This window comes from Lactuca virosa, chromosome 5, assembly GCF_052849685.1.
Source record: "Lactuca virosa cultivar CGN04683 chromosome 5, Lactuca_virosa_CGN04683_v6, whole genome shotgun sequence".
Lineage (NCBI taxonomy): Eukaryota > Viridiplantae > Streptophyta > Magnoliopsida > Asterales > Asteraceae > Lactuca > Lactuca virosa.
The window spans coordinates 342,186,752-342,207,718 of record NC_136430.1 but is presented as its reverse complement, the minus strand read 5'-3'; the positions used below and the strand labels follow the sequence as shown (position 1 = coordinate 342,207,718).

The following is a 20,967-nucleotide window of genomic DNA, read 5'->3' as shown; positions in this document are numbered from 1 at the left end:
AAAGCTAGACAAAATATGTCAACTTTACTATTCCTTTCTTCCACGACTTTAATATATATATATATATATATATATATATATATATATATAATAATAATAATAATAATAATAAGAGATATATATAATATTATTTAACGATCGTGTTGGTTTGAATCACCAAGAGTTGCATAGTCACTACAGATTTTTATTCAAAAAATTTATTAATTAAATATATATTATTTTCATTACTTTTAAGAACAATCTGTATTGAAAGCATTGTTTCTTAAAAAAATACTAAAAATAGATATAGTATTATTAACATTAATATAAGTTATCCTCCCACAAGATGATGAGATAATCATATATCCAGCCACAACCAAACAAGCATTTGTAGAGATAGAAAGAGAAAGTGAAAGAGAGATTAAAAAGCAAAGGCGCCTCTTTTCCCCCCTATCTTTTAATCATGGCCCCTTCTCTCTCCGTAAGTAAAAAAGGTTTGTTCTTGATGTCTCTTTATGCTCCCCTCAGGTTTTGGTGAGGCAGGCGTACCTCATATTAGGAAATTTACATAACCCCCCTTGTTCTCTTCTCCTCATTTCTTGTCTTTTCTTGATGATGCCTTCCAGTTTTCCCCAATTCTACTTCTGAGTTTCAAACAAAGGCTTGTGATTTCCCATGATTCCCTTTACCTTTCCCTTTTCTTCCACCAAAAAAAGACGTGATTTTGATTGGGTTTCGCAGCTTCAACACTGACTACATGATTAGGAAAGAGATGGAATCATGTGTTCTTGTAATTATCTCACTGTAGCTGCGAATCTTTGTTTCTTGATGAATTGTGAGCTGGGTTTGCTGGTAGATCCATCTGTACCTTATAAAGATTCTGCTTTTTGATGATATTTTCTGCTATTATTGAGTTTCCAAAGCTTTTTCTCAAGTGGGTGTTTGTTACAATGTCTTTGAATTCCAAGATTTCTGGGTTAAATGGTAGATTGATGACCAGTTCAAAGATGAGGAAGACTAAAGAGCCTTCGAGGGGATCTCATAGCGGCTGGAAAAGGAAAAGATTGCTCCTTTTTGTGTGGGTTTTTCTTATTGTCATTGGGTTTGGTTTATTTTTATTCAGTGGCGTTTTAAGGAAGAAGACGGATATAACAGTAACAGGAACATGTGAAGATAAATCGTTACTCTTGGTTGAACAATTTAACGTCAGCAAAGAGCTTCTTCATGAGCTTGCTTCCTCATTCTTTGAATCAGATCAGGTCTTCCCTCTTATGTCTTCTTCGTTTTACTTCATCTTTCCACTGTTCGATTTATACATTTCAATTATGTTCTAATTTTCGTGGGTATCTTTCAGATAACCACACTGAAATGTATCAAGCAAATGGGATACGAAACATCAACAAAAAATGAAATCACCTGCGCTCTCACAGCGCAAAATCCTGCAGAAAATGTCGAATTGTGGGGCCAATGCCCTGTTGACCATGGCGATACTCCGATGGTACTTGAAAAAGTTACATTCGAGCATCACAACAGTATTATGAAGGTCACCCTGTTGGCCCTTTCTGTAATCGCACTTTGTTGTGTGATTTTGTGGAAGAATCGTAAAGGGAAACTTAAGAAGAAAGAGCAAGCATTGACCTCGTCAAAGGGTGCAGGAAAATGGATGAAGAAGCTTCTGGTTCTATTTGTATTAACTGGAATTATTGTATCGATTTGGTTGTTTTGGTACTTAAATGAAGGTACACGCATTAGAAGAACAGAAACCCTAGAAAACATGTGTGATGAACGTGCGCGAATGTTGCAAGATCAATTCAATGTGAGCATGAACCATGTTCATGCTCTTGCTATTCTTGTTTCCACTTTCTATCATGGGAAAGAACCTCCTGCTATTGATCAGGTAATATTTCTTTGACATCTTGGATTTTGTCAACACTCTTTCTAAATTAAGAAACTTTTTGTTTGTATTATTAACAGAAAACTTTTGGGGAATATACGGAAAGAACATCTTTCGAGAGGCCATTAACTAGTGGAGTTGCGTATGCTCTTAGAGTGCCTCACTCTGAAAGGGAGAAATTTGAGAAAGAACATGGATGGACAATAAAGAAGATGGAAACTGAAGATCAAACGTTAGCACAAGATTGTGACCCTGAGAACTTGGATCCTTCACCTATTCAAGACGAATATGCCCCTGTTATCTTATCTCAAGAAACCGTTTCTCATATTGTATCTATTGATATGATGTCTGGAAAGGTATTATCTTCATCAAGGTTAAAAGGGTCTTTTTAGTTTCTTCATTCTTGGCTAATTTCACTAGTAAATTTATAACTGGATAACAAATAATCCGCATTTATGCATGTTTATTGCCGCATTTTCATTTTTTTTTTCAATGAGCTTTAGGAAGACCGTGAAAACATTTTACGAGCAAGGGCATCTGGAAAGGGAGTATTGACATCTCCATTTAAGCTATTGAAATCAAACCACTTAGGTGTTGTGCTTACTTTCGCTGTCTATAATGCTCATCTTCATCAAGATGCTACACCAGAACAACGAATTAAATCCACTGTGGGATACCTCGGTGCATCTTATGACGTGCCATCTCTAGTTGAAAAGCTTCTACACCAGCTAGCAAGCAAACAAACCATTGTTGTCAATGTTTATGACACAACAAATGTTTCAGCAGCCATTAACATGTTTGGTCCTAATGAAACTGATACAGGATTGCTCCACATCAGCAGTCTTGATTTTGGTGATCCTGCTAGGAAGCATGAAATGCGTTGCAGGTGATATTGAAAAAAGATTGGACTTTTAACAATTGGGCCACTTGAATTTACGTTAATTGGATTCCGTTTTTTTGAACAGGTTTAAACAGAGGCCTTCTGTACCTATGACAGCAATAATAGCGTCGATTGGAGTGCTTACAATCACGTTTCTTCTTGGGCATATATTCTATGCAGCTATAAACCGAATTGCGACAGTGGAGAGTGATTGTCGGAAGATGATGGAGCTCAGAAATCGTGCCGAAGCTGCTGATGTGGCAAAATCTCAGGTTCATCAACGAATTACAACATTCGCATAATCACATTGCTAGGGTTTTAACTTTTAACTTTCCATATCTGCCTTTTCCCCTTCATAATCATGAATAATATCTCTTGTAGTTTCTTGCAACGGTTTCACATGAGATTAGGACCCCAATGAATGGTGTTCTAGGGATGTTGCAGATGCTAATGGACACAAATCTGGACGCGAAGCAATTGGATTTTGCACAAACTGCTCATGCTAGCGGGAAAGATTTGATAAAATTGATTAACGAAGTTCTTGATCAAGCAAAAATTGAATCTGGAAGGCTCGAACTTGAAGCTGTCCCATTTGATTTGCGCACCATTCTTGATGACATTTTATCTGTATTTTCAACTAAATCCCAAGAAAAGGGGATCGAGGTACATACCAAATTTCCTATTCTCCATTATATATTACTAGGGTTTATGTCATAACTTAAATGACCATCACCATTCAACTTTCAAAACCCTAAATCGTCAAAAGGGTAAAACTTTTATGGTCATATGTAACATAAACCCTTATTACTATGATAGTATGTATGATGCATTTCTTCTAACTAAATCTTAAATTTTGTTCTTTTGGGCGAGAAGTTGGCTGTATATGTTTCTAATCAGCTTCCCAACATGGTTGTTGGAGACCCTACTCGATTCAGACAAATAATCACAAATCTTGTTGCGAATTCACTTAAAGTTAGCATCTTTTCTCATCTTTATTAGATTCAATTCAACACACGCCACTCTCCATGTCACGTTCTCTAAATTACCATTTTGCCCTTTGCAGTTCACACACGATAGAGGACACATATTCGTGTCAGTCCATCTAGCAGACGAATTGACAAATGAATCCAATACAAAAGACGAAATCTTAGCCTCTCTTCATGGGTCGATAGAAAGATGTAATACTTTAAGTGGGCTTACTGTGGTTGATAGGACAAAAAGCTGGGAAAAATTCTTGAAATTAAGTGGTGAAGATTCGATAAATGAACCTGAAAAGATTAAAATATTAGTGACTGTTGAAGATACGGGTGTGGGAATCCCTATAGATGCACAAAACCGTATTTTCATGCCTTTTATGCAGGCTGATAGTTCAACATCAAGAACTTATGGTGGAACTGGAATTGGATTGAGTATTAGTAAACGATTGGTGGGATTAATGAATGGTGAGATTGGATTTGTTAGTGAACCGGGTATTGGAAGTACTTTTTCATTTACAGTTTTCATGAAAAAAGAAACATCTTCTCTTGATACTGGATTACATCAATATCATCCAGTCATTTCAGAGTTCAATGGACTAAAAGCATTGGTGATTGATTATAAGAATATAAGAGCACAAGTCACTCGATATCGTCTTCAAAGAATGGGAATATTAGTTGAAATTGCATCTTGTTTTGATTCTGCACAATCTTATCTTTCCGAAAGGTAAATTATCTTGCTCAAGACTTTGAATTTGGATAGTTAGGGGTTCTTTTTGACTTAATAATCTTAATGGGTTAAGCACTTAATCATTTTTTTTTGTAGTGATTCTGGTTTTGCGATGATTCTTGTTGATCAAGAAGTATGGGAAAAGGAGAAAAGTCTTGTGTTCCTTCATGGCGTTAAAAGTAGCACGAAATTGTTTCTATTGGCTAATAATGTAAACCCTAGGGTAAACAATGAGATGAAATCGGCTAATTTGGTGGCAACTGTTGTGGTAAAGCCACTAGGATTAAGTGTGTTAATTTCTTGCTTTCAAGAGAAGTTTAATGTAGGAAACAAAAGAGTTGTAGCAAGAAGAAAACCGTTGAGTTTAGGGAGTTTGCTACGTGATAAAAGAATCTTGGTAGTTGATGATAATGTTGTTAATAGACGAGTGGCAGAAGGTGCTTTAAAAAAGTATGGAGCTATTGTTACTTGTGTAGATAGTGGGAAGGCTGCTAAACAGAAGCTTAAACCACCTCATGATTTTCACGCGTGTTTCATGGATCTTCAAATGCCCGAAATGGATGGGTAAAAAATAAAAATTAACAAACTCTTTATCTTTTTTTTTTTTTTTTTTTTTTTTTTTGTTGTAATCGTATACTCAAATGTCTAAAATACCTTTTAATTACCATTTTTTGTTATAATAGGTTTGAAGCTACAAGGCAGATTCGCAGCTTGGAGAGCAAGTTTAATGAAGGAATCAAATCTGGTGAAGCTTATTGGCACACACCTATTTTAGCAATGACTGCTGATGTCATCCAAGCTACTGATGAAGAATGCATGAAATGTGGAATGGATGGTTATGTATCAAAGCCATTTGAGGAAGAACAGCTCTATTCAGCTGCAGCTAGCTTTTTTGAGTCTGGTTGATTGTCTGAAATCTGAATGGTTTAGTGGGTCCCACTTCCACTGTAAGTTAACCCTGGTTAACATCTTAACCATGGTCCAGTTCCACCATAGTGGGTTGAACCAGGCTGACCTCTAACCTTGGTTAAGAACTTTAACAGTCTGGTTAGATGGCCAAAGAAGCAGCATTGCAATTGAAGCTTGCATCATATTATAAGTCGCTGTTCTTGCCATGGTAAACACTTCCAAGATCATTGATTTTGAAAAAAAGTTTCTTACTTTCTTTATCTAATCATTCTTTTTGTTTATGGTATGGGTATAAACAATCTTGGATCAGTTTTGAGATTATGTTATGATAATTTGAGCTTAAAACCTTTTTTCTTCAAATTTTCAGTTGATTATGAGCATGGGATATGCATACGAGAGACTTCATTCACCTGCTGACAGAAGACTCGGGAAATCTAACTTTCTGGTGTATAAAAAGTTAAAAACCCGATATGGGTTGTTTGAAAATGTAATGTAATAATAATGATAATAATAATAAAAAAGAAAACTCTTTATTTGTTGTATACATGCTTACATAAATGTTTGTTATTTTAAGCAAGTTTCAAATCATTTATATATATCAATTATAGATTATAGATTGGTGTATGAGTCCAACTAAGGCTACCTACATGTACAATTGTTTGAAACAACTTAGGCATCCCATGAAACACGACATCTTTAAACTCCTTCCACTTTGGATCATACTTCACCAAACTCCCACCTCTATACTCCATCAAAATCTCACCATTCTTCAACACACACAAAACCCTAACCATCTTCTCATGACTATGAATCGGGAAGTTTGCAAGATAAGCCCCATGGATATCGAACCGCTTCACCCACGACTCTTTCACATCGTATTCCTTCATCACCCAAATCTCCAACTTCCCGTATCCGCATGACACTGCCGCCGCGAGACACCCTTCGATCACCGCCAGGTGGTAGTTGCTCCTGTTGACAGGCTTCGAGACGAGCTTGAACTGCTCGTCTTTCAGGTCGAACGAAACAATCGTTCGACCTGGAAGCCCGCCCAGGCGACCCGGGCGGCTCACAAAATGGAGCCGCCCGTTAACAGCTACCACTTCTTTAGCTTGCCTGTCTAGCTGATAAGGTACTTTCCCTAGGCATCTCCACGTGTTGGAATCCGGTTGGCCAATGGTCAAGACGTGAACCTCGGATTTAGGGTAACTCCTGTTGTTTCGAGTTAACTTACGTGGGGTTCTGTAGTATACGATCCTAACAACCTTGTACTCGTTTGTAAGAGGGTGAAACCCGAATCCGAATACTACTTCTTGGTCTTGAAACTGTTTGGATTTTGGTAGCTCGATGTGGTTTCTGGTGAACGGGTTGAACACGTAGACCGGGTCACCATAAAGTGAATCGGACAAACACAATAAGCCATTGCAAGAGCCCACGACGTTGAATTCCGGCATAGAACGACAAAAGGGTGTGGATATCTTTCGTACAATCTTATCACCACCGTGGTCACCATTGTAGCCGACAAAATAAAGCTGGTTACGGATCGGGTAATCGCAGTGGAACACCAAGATGGGGTCTGATTTCGCCGCCGTGGGGTGGTGGAGGCGCGGCAGTTCAGGATCGTGAGACAAGGCGTGGCATGACCGGCTTACGAACCGGAATTGCATCAGTGAGGATATCGGCAACCTGGTAAGAACATCGAGAAGCAAATCTCTTGGTAAAATCTCGAACCCAGAAGGGTGGTTCTTGATCAAGATCCCCGTCTTCTCTTCTTCATCAGCAAGCTTCGGTTTCTTGTTTCTGGGTTCATCTTGAAAACTCGAACCCATGCACTCGAAACAAAGAAATGAGAGAAGATGAAGAGGGAGAGGGAGATTCAAGAAACCGGAGGAAATAAGCAGAAGATGAGATGAAAGATGCTTTTGGAATACTGAGAGACGGAAAGCACAACGAAAATAATATAGCTGTAGGTGGTTGAAATTTGATGGTAACAATGCTTTACATACTTGTACGTTGTGGCATATAATATAAAATTTTCACCATTTTCGTATAGTTTGTATACAACTTAAATTAATGGGGTCCATCCTTGAATAATAATTTGTAAGCATCTGTGACAAAAGTCCACCTTTTCTCCATCAAAAACGGGTGTTGAGACAAAAATTTCAGGCCAAGAAGATAATGACCATTTTATCTTTATTTATATATTATATATAAATAAATATAAATATAAATATATATATATTAAAAAAAAGAGAGATGAAAGTGGGTTAGTAACAATACGACTTTTGATCTGCCTTTTGTTTCAAAAGTTTTCTACTTTTGACTTTAAGGGTCAAACAGGCTAATTTCAATTTTAAAAGAGAAATGTAAATATGTTTGTATTATTAAGAAAAAAATGATTAATTATGTTAAAGATATGCAAAATTATAAATACATACAGTATTAAACTATTAATGTCAAATTCATAATATGATAAATAACAATAAAATAAAGTTATGATAACATAAGTTTGACATGTAAAATCAAAAGAAAACACCAAAGTGGAATTTAGTCTTAGGAAATCTTGAATTACGCGACTGTAATGATTTCCAGGAATCAAAGATTGGCACAAAATCAAGATCCATTACGATGGTGTAAACGTGATCTGATTCGCTAACAAAGCAACAATATGAAGAGGACTCCATATATATATTTGGTGATTTGTACTTTATGCATTAAATGTTATACTATCAACCCAATTTCATATACGTACTTTTGAATATATGATTTACAGTTTACTGATTAAAATGATTGGTGCAGATTCAATGTTCATGACACCAATGTGAAACCTTCCCATGTGGAATATGTAACACATTGTAGTCGAATTGGGACACCTTCCACATGATCCAACACAAACAACAGCCATATTTGGATCTTGATCTGTAAAAGTTCACTTCCCTTGTCATATATATAAACCCCATCTGTTTCTTCCCATTTCCCTTCTCTCTCTCTCTCTCTACCATTTTCTCTCTCTAAAAATGTCACCTTTTGTTCTGAAGATGTTGCTGCCATTGATGCTTCTTGTGGTTATGCTTCCACAAAGATCTAGTAAGTAATCTAATTGATCACTTGTCAATCTTGATACATTTCTTGATTTTTTTTTTTTTTTGGTTTTATATACATAAATAGATAAATATACATGTACATATATAAACATATAATAAGAAATTATTAACATCAATCTCAAAACTGCCATTTTCAGTTTCTTATTCCATCTTCCACAATACCCATGTGCATTTCAATCCAGTATCATGCTATCCCTACATACATATATACATTTTTATATATACACATCACTGACCCCACTGAACCATATCCATAGTTTTATTGTATAAACAATTAAAGACTTTGCATTTTACTAATGAAACTTTGTTTTTATGTGTATGTTGCATTTTGGGTAATGAAAATGTATAGAAGGAGATTTTGAGCAATGGTGCATATCAGATAGTCAAGCAACAGATGCAGAATTACAGGCAGCATTGGATTACACATGTGGGGAAGGTGGTGCAGATTGTAGCAAGATTCAAGAAAACCAATCTTGTTATTTACCAAACACACTAAAAGATCATGCTTCATTTGCATTCAATGCTTATTATCAAAAATTTAAACATAATGGTGCTTCTTGCTACTTTCATAGTGCTGCAATGACAACCGAAAAAGATCCCAGTAAGCGTTTTTTTTCTTGATTCTTATATATAATTTAGGGTTAAGGTTATATATGGATAAAAAAAATGTATATTTTAATAAGTAATTTTGAGTATAAGGTACAAAAAAGGTAAAAATTGCATATTTTGATCGGTAAATGGTTGATTGATAGTTGTTGATTGAGTCGGTAAAACACATATCACAGACTATAGGACCGAGTCAGGCCCAACTAAATGACTATTTGTAAACCTGTGTTATCAAACAGTTTGAATCTGATCAAATCAAACCAAAGACATATCAAAGAGTCCCTAACTTGAACCAAGGAGCTAGCTAGGATGTACAATTAAAACAATAGTGACTATGTGTGCATTGGACATAGTTGATTACTCATATATTATATCAAACATTAGGGTTTCAACTTTTAACCCTTTGCTAACCCATGTGATTAAGGAAAGAAAAAGTACTTGTAGGTGTTAAGGATTTTAAGTTTAGTTTAATCTTCTTTTTTTTTGGTGGAATTTTCTGACAATTTAAAAAAGGTTACCCATGTTCTTTTATAGCAACCTAATCTTTAATCTATATTCTAATTCCATTTTCCTTTTCTTTTCCTCCATCCTTTTTGGCTTTCTTTTTATCTTTTAAAGCATGAAAACATTCTTTTTTATCTTTTAAAGCATGAAAACAGATCCCTTAAATTCACATGCATGCTTTTGTCTTTACAAGCTGTGTTAATAATTAATTTTCCTTCTTTTTCATTGAATTGTTCCCACAGGTTATGGTTCATGCCACTATGATTACACTCCTTGATGCAATGGGTAACAAATTATAAAAAGACAGATCACAAATTATAAGAAGACAGATCACAAACGAATGTTTACTTTTCACTTTCTTGATTCATTTGTCTTGAAAAGAATCCTTTTTAATAGAGGTATATGTTGGAATGTTACTGGTTCTTCAGCATACTTTTACAAATTGCTAAGGCATGGGATCATAAAAGCAACAGTTTTTTAGTTCAAAAATACATGTAAAAAAACATCCCTTTAATACTCCGATTGAAATCTATAGGGGAATTATTTCTAGCTTGATTCATCTTCAGGGGTAGGAAGGTAATTCTAGAACAGCAAGCTTCCCCAGGCAGCAATAAATGCAAATCCACCAAATGGGGCTAATCGAGCATATGTTCTGTCTTCAAGAAACGCCACCATATAACACCTGCAAAGATTAAAATCTAATCAATTATATAGCATTACTTGGCTATATACAATCACATTCCAACACTTCAAAAATGAATAACTGTTCTACCAATATATGCTTATCATGTTCACCAATTATCAACTGTTTTCATAGTTATATGTAATGAATTCAGATAATGACAACTAAGAGTGTGAGGAAACACAAAACCAGAACTTACGTCCCCGAGAAGGCAACAATTCCAGTAGTCAAAAGCCCTCCAAACTACAACTCACAAGAACAAAAGAAAGAATGGATTTAGATTGCTTTCAGCAAAAGTGATTATGATTCTAATTATCATCAAGATACATGTAAAACAGATGACAATTGATAATCACTTTCAAAACGCACATCTAAACAAGTTATAAACAGAAAGAAGCAAGAAGTAGAAGAGGGAACTTACTATATTGGGGTTTTTAGTTATAGGAGCACCAATCAATGCAGCTGTATGAGCTAAATGGTAAAGAGATGCTGTGTTCCAAACCTGTCGTTTTCCACAATCATACAACAAAATAGTTAGAATCAATCTAGGTTTTCCTTCTTTCCTTTCAGATCATACAAACTAAACGATCAATCGAAGTAAAAACCATTGACATTAACCTCTTTGTAAGAAGGGTTGTTTGGTTTGAAGCCATGGGCACCATATGTGCCTAATCCAAGAGCTGCCATTCCTGTTTTTTCAGAAAAAATCAAAATTGCGATTTCGATAAGCACCAATTCGACCAAGATTCAATTAGATCATGGATTTTGAACAAGGGTTTTGGTTTGACGCGAACACCAACAAACTTACCGGAGACTGCAGCAACTTTGTGCCAAATAAGAGGATTCATTGTTCTTCGCTCTTGCGCATACACAAACTAGGGTTAGAACCAAACAAAATCAAATAAATTTATGATATTTTGAGCGGTTTTCTGCTTTCAAGAGTCAACACACTGCCCCCGCCCACCAACTGATTCGTAAGGCGAGGAAGCACTCAACTTCTAAGTTTTTGATAAAATTGTGTTTTTTTTAATATTTCACAAATCCTTAGTAATAAATCAAAATCTTTTTTTCATATGTGATCTTCTCATTCAATGGGACACATTACATTTTCTAGAATTTTTGAATTTTTTATTTTCCACTTGTCATTTTATTGTATTTTTCATTTTATTAAATTAAAATTTCATATTTAATATGTTATGTAATATATATGTAAGGTATTTATTAGAAAATGTTTATATATGTAATGTATTCAATTTATTAAAGCCTCATTAATTTTAATAATTCAAATTTATTTTTATTTTTCTTATAAATTCAAACTTCTCAAATTGTTAAAACTTCATATTTAATTTTTTTTTAAATAAACTCATGTAATACATTGATTTCACACCTAGTATTTATTAAATAGTTTAAACAAATGTATAAACTACAAAGCAATCGTTGAACGGGAAAAGTTTTATGGTGATCGAAAAAAATAAATTAGTTGGGAATGAATTTTTTATTTTGTTTATATTTAATTAATTTTTTATATTATTAATAATAAAATTTATTAAATATGCATTTGGCTCATAACAATAATAATATTTAATACATTTAACGAGTATGATGGTCAATCATATAAAAAAATTATCAAAATATAATTTATTACCCTTCTAAATCATTTTTTTAATTTTATTTAAAACATTTGAAATCATTTGTATTAAATATATAATATATTAACCCCACGGGCCACCTCCCTTTGTTTACATTACGTATAAACCGTTTAATTATGAGATATGTAAGATACCAACTTTTTTTTGGAACCGGCAAATACTATATTAGAAAAAAAGGCCAAATAGCAAGAAACTATAGGCCAAAAGTACAAAGTGCATACAAGAAATATTTACATACAAGATGAAGGACTAGAGCACCAGTCAATCCATTTACAAGAACATTTAGATCTCCTATGTTTAATCCATGAAAACACCATGGATTGAATGTTCCCCGCCAGTTGATTAGGTGATATCCGAATCTTGTTAAAGACAATGTCGCACCTTGCTTTCCAAATCAGCTATGCAGTGCCATAACAAATGCTAATTAGGTTCCTTCTCTTCTTTAAGCAACTTCCCCATTTTGAGCAAAACTCCACCATGTCACTTATATTCCCAAATTGGGGTTGAGAAATGCCATACCACCTGAATATCTCCTCCCACACCTTTGCTGCCATCGAACATTTGATCAAAACATGATCGGTATCTTCTCTTTCCAGATCACAATAGCTGCACATAACTATATTAAAATTGATTCCTCTCTTTTGAAGGGCACATGCAGTTGGGATACCATTTAAGACAGCCCTCCAAATGAAACACCGCACCTTAGTCGGGACCTCCGGTATCCAATCGATCTTCCCTCCTTCACCACTCGAGTTCACCATATCTATTTGTTCTCTTACCACATTAACGTGGTACGCCCCGTCTCCAGAAACGTTGCATACCCACCGGTCTGGTTGGGTGTTTGGTAGGAATGATTCCACTTTGAGGGCCAATTCAACAGATTCACGTGCATGAGAACTGGAGGATGGGCTCGATTTCCAATCCCATGTTTTTCCCCCGGTGTTTATCCTGTCCCATATTTTGCATTTTTTAACTTTCTCCAGCTTGTACAATCCCGGGAACATTGATTTTAAATTTTCATTGTCCAGCCATTTATCTAACCAGAACAACGTGTTATCTCCTTTACCCACCTGTTTTTTTATTACATCATCAAAGTTGATTCCAGCTTTCGAGAACTCTTTTTTTATCCCTGCTATATTGTTCCAAACACCTGGAATGGACTTCTTTGAGATACAATCTGCAGCTTTGTTATTAAGATTATGGATACCAATAATAGAATCCTTCCATAGACTTGCACCATCACTGCGCAACCGCCACCACCATTTGCCAATTAGTGCCAGATTCAAAGCTTTAAGTGAACCCATCCCGAGACCGCCAGCTTCTCTAGGGGACACCACCTTTTGCCAAGAGACCCAGTTGATTTTTCTCTTCCCATCACCATTCATACCCCATAAGAATTTCTTTCTAAAACCTTCCATAGAATTTATGACTCCAGAGGGTGCAACGAACAGTGAGAAATAGTAGGTAGGTAGATTACCAAGAACCGCCTTGCATAGTGTGAGACTGTTGGATTAATGTCTAAGTCCATAACTATATTTGGTATGTACTTGACCCGACCCGGCATGGTCCATTTGGGTTGCACTTCACCGACACAATTTATATGGATAGTCTTTTGAGAATAGTATATTTATGATTTATATTAATATATTATAAGTTCTAATATATTAATATGGAATCATATTATTTAATTAGTATTGATCAAGAATTAATTTAGAATTAATTAAGTGATCAAAAAGAACTAATTAAATATGGACTCTTATATATATGGAATGGGCCAAGTTCATTTAGGTTGGGCTACGCTTTCATGGATGGTCCATGGAGCTTTTAACCCATGGATCCTATGTAAATGAAAGGTCATGGGTATTAGGGTTTAAAGGGTCCAAAGGGTCCATATGTTTATTTTGCCAAAGGAAGGGGCGTTGATTGCAAAGCTGCCAAATTTACCTAAGGATGTTAAAGTCAATAAGTTTGACTCTACATCAGGTAGAGCCCATTATCTAACTCTGTTAAGTTCTATTCTGAGATCCTCATTACATGATGTGACTGGATCACATGTTGATGTTTTAAGTGTAACATCCCAAAAATACCAGCTAAAAATTTCATTTTTAAATTAGGTTAATTCATAAAAACATCGTTACAGAACATTCATAATATTAATTGATGTCTGAGAACCGGTAACATCATAGTAAAATATTCAGAGTACATCCCAGAAAATCCATAGTGCGGAAAACATGAGAGTATGTGATATGCCGCTACCGCGCCGGCTCCTGTCCCCTAGCTGAAGAGGTACCTGAAAACAAAACTATAAAACGTAAGCACGAAGCTTAGTGAGTTCCCCCATAATGCCACCTACCATGCAATCATATAATGAACAGCTAAGAGATACGGGCCTCGTCCACACCCATAGGGATACGGGCCTCGCCCACACTCTACTAACTAGGAGATACGGGCCTCGCCCACACTCTGCTATCCATGGAGATACGGGCCTCGCCCACACTCCGCCACTAAACCATAACATACAAGTATCACACAGACAACAAGTATAAGCAATTCTATCATACTGGCATATATCACAATCAAACTCAGCTATGAGATACGGGCTCCGCCCACACTCCGATACTAACATATCGTCTATACGGGCCGACCTTGGTGCCTTAGACCCGTCCCTACTGGAAGGAAACTCACCTCGAGAGTAGCTGCCGAAAACCTGCTCAGACTACGCCTGGCTGCCGCACCGGTAATCCCTCCGGCTATAAATCCGTAAACATGGATTAGGCACTCATAAATACCCCTAAGGTCAAATGACTGGTCAAAGTCAACTCCTTGGTCAAAGTCAACCTTCTGATTGACTGGACTCGCCGAGTCCATATGGCGACTCGCCGAGTCCATATGGCGACTCGCCGAGTCCTTCTATGTCTAGCCCGACTCTGACTCATCGGGTCCCTGTTCCCACTCACTGAGTCAGCCTGACTCGCTAGACGGGGACAACTAAAAAACCCGCGACTGGACTCGCCGAGTCCAAGGGGGTGACTCGCCGAGTCCAAGGGGGTGACTCGCCGAGTCCGACGAACAGATCTCCCAAATCGCTCCAATCAGAACATCAACCTTGGAGATTTGGAGATTCTAGGACTATAGCTACACGTTAAATTGCTAATTCCACGTGCGACTACGGAGGGTTGGACCTCCTACACTTAAACCCTTCTTATCCTAGTGACTGATCATATGACTCGCCGAGTTGGGAGAACAACTCGTCGAGTTCAAGGCTATAATCAAGGGACTCGCCGAGTTTGAAGGACGACACACCGAGTACCAGGCAATCTTCATAGGACTCGCCGAGTTGTTTATCCAACTCGCCGAGTCTAAGGCCATCTTCATGGAACTCGCCGAGTGCACTTTGGCACTCGCCGAGTACCCATCGACTCTTCACCCATTCTGGCCAATTCTGAGACATGCAATGGTTCCAAACCATCAATCTAAGCTCCTAGGGCATAAACACACGGAGTTTGGGAGGTTTAAGGTCTTGAAATCCACATATAAGGGACAAAAAGGGAATCTATTATACTAAAGATTAAGAAGGAGCTTCCTTACCTGGTTAGGAGCTTCTCCCAGGGTAGATTTCGGATCTACCACACTTCCTTGCACCCTCCAACTTCCTCCTTCTTCTCTTAAGCTTCAAACTTCCTTCACCAAGCCAAAATCACTCACAAGGATCAAAATGGGTTAGGGTTTCGCTCTACAGTTCTTCTGGAAGAGAATGGGACGAAATGGGTGTTTTAGAATGGGTAAAATAGGGTGCAATGTCTGAAAATAGAGTTTCATCCAGACAGGTGGACTCGCCGAGTCCATGCATCGACTCGCCGAGTTCACCGCTCAAATCCCGTGTCCACCCTGCTTCTACTCGGCGAGTCGGGACGCAGACTCGCCGAGTTCGTGGCAAAATTAAGATAAAAACTTAAATAAAAACATACCATGAACCCAGTGTTACAAATCTCCCCCACTTATTTTAGACTTCGTCCTCGAAGTCTGCCGCTCCCTTTCAGAACAGCTCCGGATAATGCTCCATCATCTCGTCCGCGGGCTCCCAAGTCCATTCCGAGCCCTTCCGATGCTGCCATTGCACCTTCACCAGCTCCACCCTTTTGTTCCTCAGTTCCTTCGACTTCCGGTCTAGGATAGCCACAGGCCGCTTGATATAATTCAGGCTGTCATCAATCTGGAAGTCCTTCAAAGGTACCACTGCTGAATCGTCCACCAGGCACTTCCGCAGCTGGGAGACGTGGAAAGTGCTGTGGATCTGACTGAGTTCGGTTGGCAGGTCCAGCCGATATGCCACCTTGCCCACTCGGGCTGCAACCCTAAACGGTCTGATATACCTGGGACCTAACTTGCCCCGTTTCCTGAATCGGATGACGCCCTTCCACGACGACACTTTCAGGAGAACCATATCCCCGACCTGGAAATCCAGGTCTGATCAGTGCTTATCGGCATAACTCTTCTGCCGACTCTGAGCAGTCTGAAGCCTGCTCCGGACCTGCTGAATCTTCTCTGTCGTCTTGAGCACTACTTCGGTGCTCCCCATGACTCTCTGTCCAACCTCGCCCCAACATATCGGGGTCCTGCACTTCCTCCCGTACAACATCTCGAAGGGAGGACAGTCAATACTCGCGTGATAGCTGTTATTGTATGAAAACTCGGCTAAAGGAAGATAGGTATCCCAGCTACCACCGAAGTCTAAAACACACGCCCGCAGCATATCCTCCAGAGTCTGGATGGTCCGCTCGCTCTGGCCATCCGTCTGCGGGTGAAAGGCTATACTAAAATGCAGACGAGTACCCAGCTCGTCGTGAAACTTCTTCCAGAACCTGGAAGTGAACCGCACATCCCTATCCGAAATCACCGAAACTGGCACCCCGTGCCGTGCCACCACCTCTCTGATGTAGGTATCGGCCAATTTCTCGGCCGAGATGCTCTCCTGAATCGGGATAAAGTGGGCGCTCTTGGTCAATCGATCGACAATGACCCATATCGAATCCACTCCCCGCGCGGTCCTGGGAAGCTTGGTGATGAAATCCATCGTGATGTCTTCCCATTTCCACAGCGGGATATCCAACGGCTGCATCTTGCCGTGCGGTCTCTGGTGTTCGGCCTTGACCTTCCTGCAGGTCAGACACCGCTCAACGTACCATGCTACATCCCGCTTCATGCAGGGCCACCAATAGTCCAGACGAAGATCCATATACATCTTCGTTGCCCCTGGATGAATGGAGAATCGGGATTTGTGCGCCTCCTCCATCAGAACCTGGCGCACGCCTCCGAGATATGGAACCCACACCCTGCGGTGTAATGTCAATAATCCTCTGCTGTCATAGTCGAAGGAGGAAACTTGTCCCACAATCCGCTCACTCTTCCGATGTTCCTCCTTTATAGCCTCCTGTTGAGCCTCCCGGATTTGCTCCAAAAGCGGTGTCACCACTGTCATCCGTATGCAAATATCCCTGATCGGCGCCGCCTTGCGGCTAAGCGCATCGGCCACCACGTTGGCCTTCCCCGGGTGATAAAGGATTTCACAATCATAATCCTTTACCACATCGAGCCACCGACGCTGCCTCATATTCAGATTTGGCTGGTCCATGAGGTACCTCAAACTCTTGTGGTCCGTGTAAATCGTACAGCGAACCCCATAGAGGTAATGACGCCAAATCTTGAGGGCGAACACGACAGCCCCCAACTCCAAATCGTGCGTCGGGTAGTTCGCCTCGTGAGGCTTCAGCTGCCTCGACGCGTAGGCGATGACATGCCCTCTCTGCATCAATACCGCACCCAAACCTGAGATGGACGCATCGCAGTATACAACAAAATCCTCCATGCCCTCTGGCAAGGCTAGGATTGGCGCCTCGCACAATCTCTGTCTCAGTGTCTCGAATGCTGCCTGCTGCTCAGGACCCCAACGAAAGACCACAGCCTTCCTTGTTAACCTGGTCAGGGGTAATGCTATCTTGGAGAAATCCTGAATGAATCTTCGATAGTAGCCAGCTAATCCTAGGAAACTCCGAATCTCAGATGGAGACTTCGGAACCTCCCATCTCATCACGGCCTCCACCTTGGCCGGATCCACCGAAATCCCGTTCTGGTTGACAAGGTGCCCAAGAAACTGCACCTCGCGCAACCAGAACTCACACTTGGAGAACTTAGCATACAAGTTCTCCCTTCTCAAGGTCTCCAAAACCTCCCACAAATGCTCCTCATGCTGCTCTCGCGTCTTGGAGTAAACCAAGATATCATCAATAAATACTATCACCGGCCGGTCTAACATCGGTCTACACACGCGGTTCATGAGGTCCATGAACGCGGCAGGAGCATTGGTGAGCCCGAAAGGCATCACCACGAACTCATAGTGGCCATAACGTGTCCGAAATTCCGTCTTCTGCACATCCTCCTCTCTGACCCTCACCTGGTGATACCCTGAACGCAAGTCTATCTTGGAGAACCAAGATACTCCCTGAAGCTGGTCAAAGAGGTCGTCAATCCTCGGGAGTGGGTAGCGGTTCTTCACCGTTACCTTATTCAGCTCCCTATAATCGATACACATCCGATGCGACCCGTCCTTCTTCTTCACGAACAGAATCGGGGCTCCCCAGGGTGAACTGCTCGGTCTAATGAAACCCTTGTCTAACAGCTCCTGAAGCTGTGTAGACAACTCCTGCATCTCAGGAGGAGCCAACCGATACGGTGCCTTGGCTATCGGAGCAGCACCAGGGACTAGGTCGATCCTGAACTCCACCTGTCGCTCTGGAGGTATCCCAGGCAACTCCTCGGGGAATACATCCGCGAACTCTCGTACTACGGGCACATCGCCCACCGTCGCCTTACCCGCCTCCCGGGTGTCCATGACATATGCGACATATCCTGCACAACCCTGCTGAAGGTAACGCCTTGCCCTCGCTGCCGAACAGAAGGCTGGCCCTCGCTGTGATCTCTCACCCTGAATTACTAACTCTCCCCCACTTGGGGCTCTGACTCGTACTAACTGTTGCGCACAATCTATCACTGCCCCATTGGGACTCAGCCAATCCATACCAATAATGACCTTGTTTCCCCGCAATGGAATAGGAACTAGGTCAACCAAATACCGCTCTTCGAACAACCTTAACACACAATCTCGGAAGACTTCTGATGCTCGCACCGATCGGTCGTCCGCAATCTCGACCTCTAAAGGGCAATCCAACATGCCCGAGGACCCACGAAACTTCTTGCTAAGTGCAAGAGAAACAAAGGATCGTGTAGCCCCCGAATCAAACAACACCTGGACTGGAATACCGTTCACATGGAACGATCCTAAACGTATATACACAGAGCACATATCACTATCATAAATCTCATATAAATAGGTCAGAAGGAAAGAATCATACCCGTCACCACATCGGGTGCAGCGCGTGCCTCCTCGGCTGTCAGCTGAAATGCCCGGCTCCTCACCACCGGAGCCTCTGCCTTGCCCTGCCGGCCATCTGTAATCCGCAGGGTCGCTGGAGCTGGCGCCTGTACTGGCGCTGCTGCTGTCAACTGGGGGCAGTTGGCCCTCTTGTGGCCCCTCTGGTTGCAGTGGAAACACAGCAACTCAGATGTCTGAATAACCGGAGCAGGGGCAGTACAATCCCTGCTGAAGTGTCCCGTCTTGCCGCACCTGTAGCAGCCTGTCGATCCTGATCTACACGCTCCCTCGTGCGACCTGCCGCACTTCCTGTAGCGGCCCGGTCCTGAATGGCCTTTCGGCCTACCATCTGATCCCTTGGGCTTCTTTCCCGAAGCCCCTATCGTCTGTCCCTCCTCTGCCTTCCTCTTCCGGATGTGCTCCAGGTCTATCTCCCTCTCCCTCGCCCTAGCAATCATAGAATCCAGGGTAGGGCAAGCTGAAAAACTGACATGCTCCCGAATGTCGGCTCGCAGCATGTCATGGTAGCGGGTCCTCCTCATACCCTCATCACCTGCATACTGGGGCACCAGTAACGCCCTCTCCCGGAACTTGGCAGTGATCTCCGCCACTGTCTCTGTCGTCTGCCTCATATCCAAGAACTCCCGTGCCAACTGCTGGAGCTCCACCGCAGGCGCGAACTCCGCCCTGAATCGTGTCATAAAGTCCGGCCATGTCATAGCCTCAATGGTCGCGGCTCCCAAAGAGTCACAAACCGACTCCCACCAATCTCTAGCTCTGTCACGTAGACACCCTGCTGCAAATCGTACCTTCGACCCCTCGGGGCAGAAACTGATCAGGTGTGCAGACTCAAGGTCTGCAATCCATCGTCTGGCAGCAATGGGGTCCTTCGCCCCATGGAAATCTGATGCACCACTGCCCCTGAAGTCCTTAAAGGACAGTGTGTGTGGTCCTGACTGGCTAGCCGCCATATCACTCCTGAACGCCCTGAGACGATCCTCCATCAACTCTACAATACCCTCCTTGATCGACCCGAAGATGATGGGAGTCGACTCAAGGATGCCCTGGTAATCTCTGACGCGATGAACTCACGTAGACCCTCATCAATTGGTTCGGACCCTGAACCCGAACCCGATCCCGATCCTGAGCCTCCCGCTCCCTGTCGTGTGATCACCATACTGAAAATCATAGCATAACCACCATCAAACGATATTCCACTAACGAGGCTCACATACATACCACTAGTCCCCGGTCTCGCCTCGGCCCTTTTTGAATCGAGTACGGATCCTCCGCTTTCAGTAGTACGGGCCCATACTACCTTCCACGTCTATCCGTACTTTCCTCAAGAATTGCCTCAACTCAACCAAGTCCTTTCTACTAATACTGCGGTTCTCGTGCTACTCTCGCCCTAGGCTTACCCTAAGTAATCGCCATCCCACTCTCTGCCATCAGCTGCACAAGAAGTCCCTGCTTTCTTTCCCTAACTAGCTTGCGAATACTATTACATATTACTCAGACTAGATAATTATTCGAATGAGAGGTCCTACCCTACAACGGTTGGACTCAAACAAGAGCTGCGAAATAGGGCTAGACCCAACCTTCTGAAATTATTTAATCCTTGCAATATGTA

The 20,967-nt window shown here is 40.8% G+C and overlaps 4 protein-coding genes across 4 annotated transcripts; 2 read left to right on the top strand and 2 right to left on the bottom strand.

The window, feature by feature from the left end:
- Nucleotides 1–368: 368 nt before the first annotated feature.
- Nucleotides 369–5,908, top strand: LOC145115947 (histidine kinase 2-like). The gene is made up of 11 exons (XM_079052310.1): nt 369–1,238; nt 1,334–1,876; nt 1,954–2,229; nt 2,377–2,759; nt 2,839–3,025; nt 3,135–3,416; nt 3,627–3,725; nt 3,817–4,454; nt 4,554–5,021; nt 5,141–5,574; nt 5,734–5,908. Exons 1-10 carry the CDS (start codon nt 870–872, stop codon nt 5,361–5,363), a joined length of 3,468 nt encoding a protein of 1,155 aa, XP_078908436.1. The 5' UTR covers nt 369–869; the 3' UTR covers nt 5,364–5,574; nt 5,734–5,908.
- On the bottom strand, nt 5,878–7,314 carry LOC145115948 (F-box protein At3g07870-like). The gene has a single exon (XM_079052311.1). It carries the CDS (start codon nt 7,190–7,192, stop codon nt 5,969–5,971), a length of 1,224 nt encoding a protein of 407 aa, XP_078908437.1. The 5' UTR covers nt 7,193–7,314; the 3' UTR covers nt 5,878–5,968.
- Nucleotides 7,315–8,290: 976 nt separating this feature from the next.
- LOC145116844 (Carbohydrate-binding X8 domain superfamily protein) lies at nt 8,291–9,993 on the top strand. Its single transcript, XM_079053159.1, has 3 exons — nt 8,291–8,450; nt 8,817–9,068; nt 9,820–9,993. The coding sequence occupies exons 1-3, from the start codon at nt 8,381–8,383 to the stop codon at nt 9,852–9,854; spliced, it is 357 nt and encodes a 118-aa protein (XP_078909285.1). The 5' UTR covers nt 8,291–8,380; the 3' UTR covers nt 9,855–9,993.
- LOC145116846 (uncharacterized) lies at nt 9,908–11,259 on the bottom strand. The gene is made up of 5 exons (XM_079053160.1): nt 11,068–11,259; nt 10,878–10,948; nt 10,681–10,761; nt 10,459–10,502; nt 9,908–10,259 (listed from the first exon to the last, which is right to left on the bottom strand). The coding sequence occupies exons 1-5, from the start codon at nt 11,105–11,107 to the stop codon at nt 10,160–10,162; spliced, it is 336 nt and encodes a 111-aa protein (XP_078909286.1). The 5' UTR covers nt 11,108–11,259; the 3' UTR covers nt 9,908–10,159.
- Between the last annotated feature and the right edge of the window lie 9,708 nt (nt 11,260–20,967).

What these genes read in the sequence shown, in the direction of transcription:
- LOC145115947 (XM_079052310.1), top strand. Translation starts at nt 870, where the DNA reads ATGATATTTTCTGCTATTATTGAGTTTCCAAAGCTTTTTCTCAAGTGG. An exon ending in AACCTCCTGCTATTGATCAG is followed by an intron (nt 1,877 to 1,953) that starts GTAATATTTCTT and finishes TATTATTAACAG; the next exon opens with AAAACTTTTGGGGAATATAC. An exon ending in CAAATGCCCGAAATGGATGG is followed by an intron (nt 5,022 to 5,140) that starts GTAAAAAATAAA and finishes TTGTTATAATAG; the next exon opens with GTTTGAAGCTACAAGGCAGA.
- LOC145115948 (XM_079052311.1), bottom strand. Translation starts at nt 7,192, where the DNA reads ATGGGTTCGAGTTTTCAAGATGAACCCAGAAACAAGAAACCGAAGCTT.
- LOC145116844 (XM_079053159.1), top strand. Translation starts at nt 8,381, where the DNA reads ATGTCACCTTTTGTTCTGAAGATGTTGCTGCCATTGATGCTTCTTGTG. An exon ending in TATGCTTCCACAAAGATCTA is followed by an intron (nt 8,451 to 8,816) that starts GTAAGTAATCTA and finishes GAAAATGTATAG; the next exon opens with AAGGAGATTTTGAGCAATGG. An exon ending in GACAACCGAAAAAGATCCCA is followed by an intron (nt 9,069 to 9,819) that starts GTAAGCGTTTTT and finishes TTGTTCCCACAG; the next exon opens with GTTATGGTTCATGCCACTAT.
- LOC145116846 (XM_079053160.1), bottom strand. Translation starts at nt 11,107, where the DNA reads ATGAATCCTCTTATTTGGCACAAAGTTGCTGCAGTCTCCG. An exon ending in ACAACCCTTCTTACAAAGAG is followed by an intron (nt 10,762 to 10,877) that starts GTTAATGTCAAT and finishes GGAAAACGACAG; the next exon opens with GTTTGGAACACAGCATCTCT. An exon ending in TAACTAAAAACCCCAATATA is followed by an intron (nt 10,503 to 10,680) that starts GTAAGTTCCCTC and finishes TGTGAGTTGTAG; the next exon opens with TTTGGAGGGCTTTTGACTAC.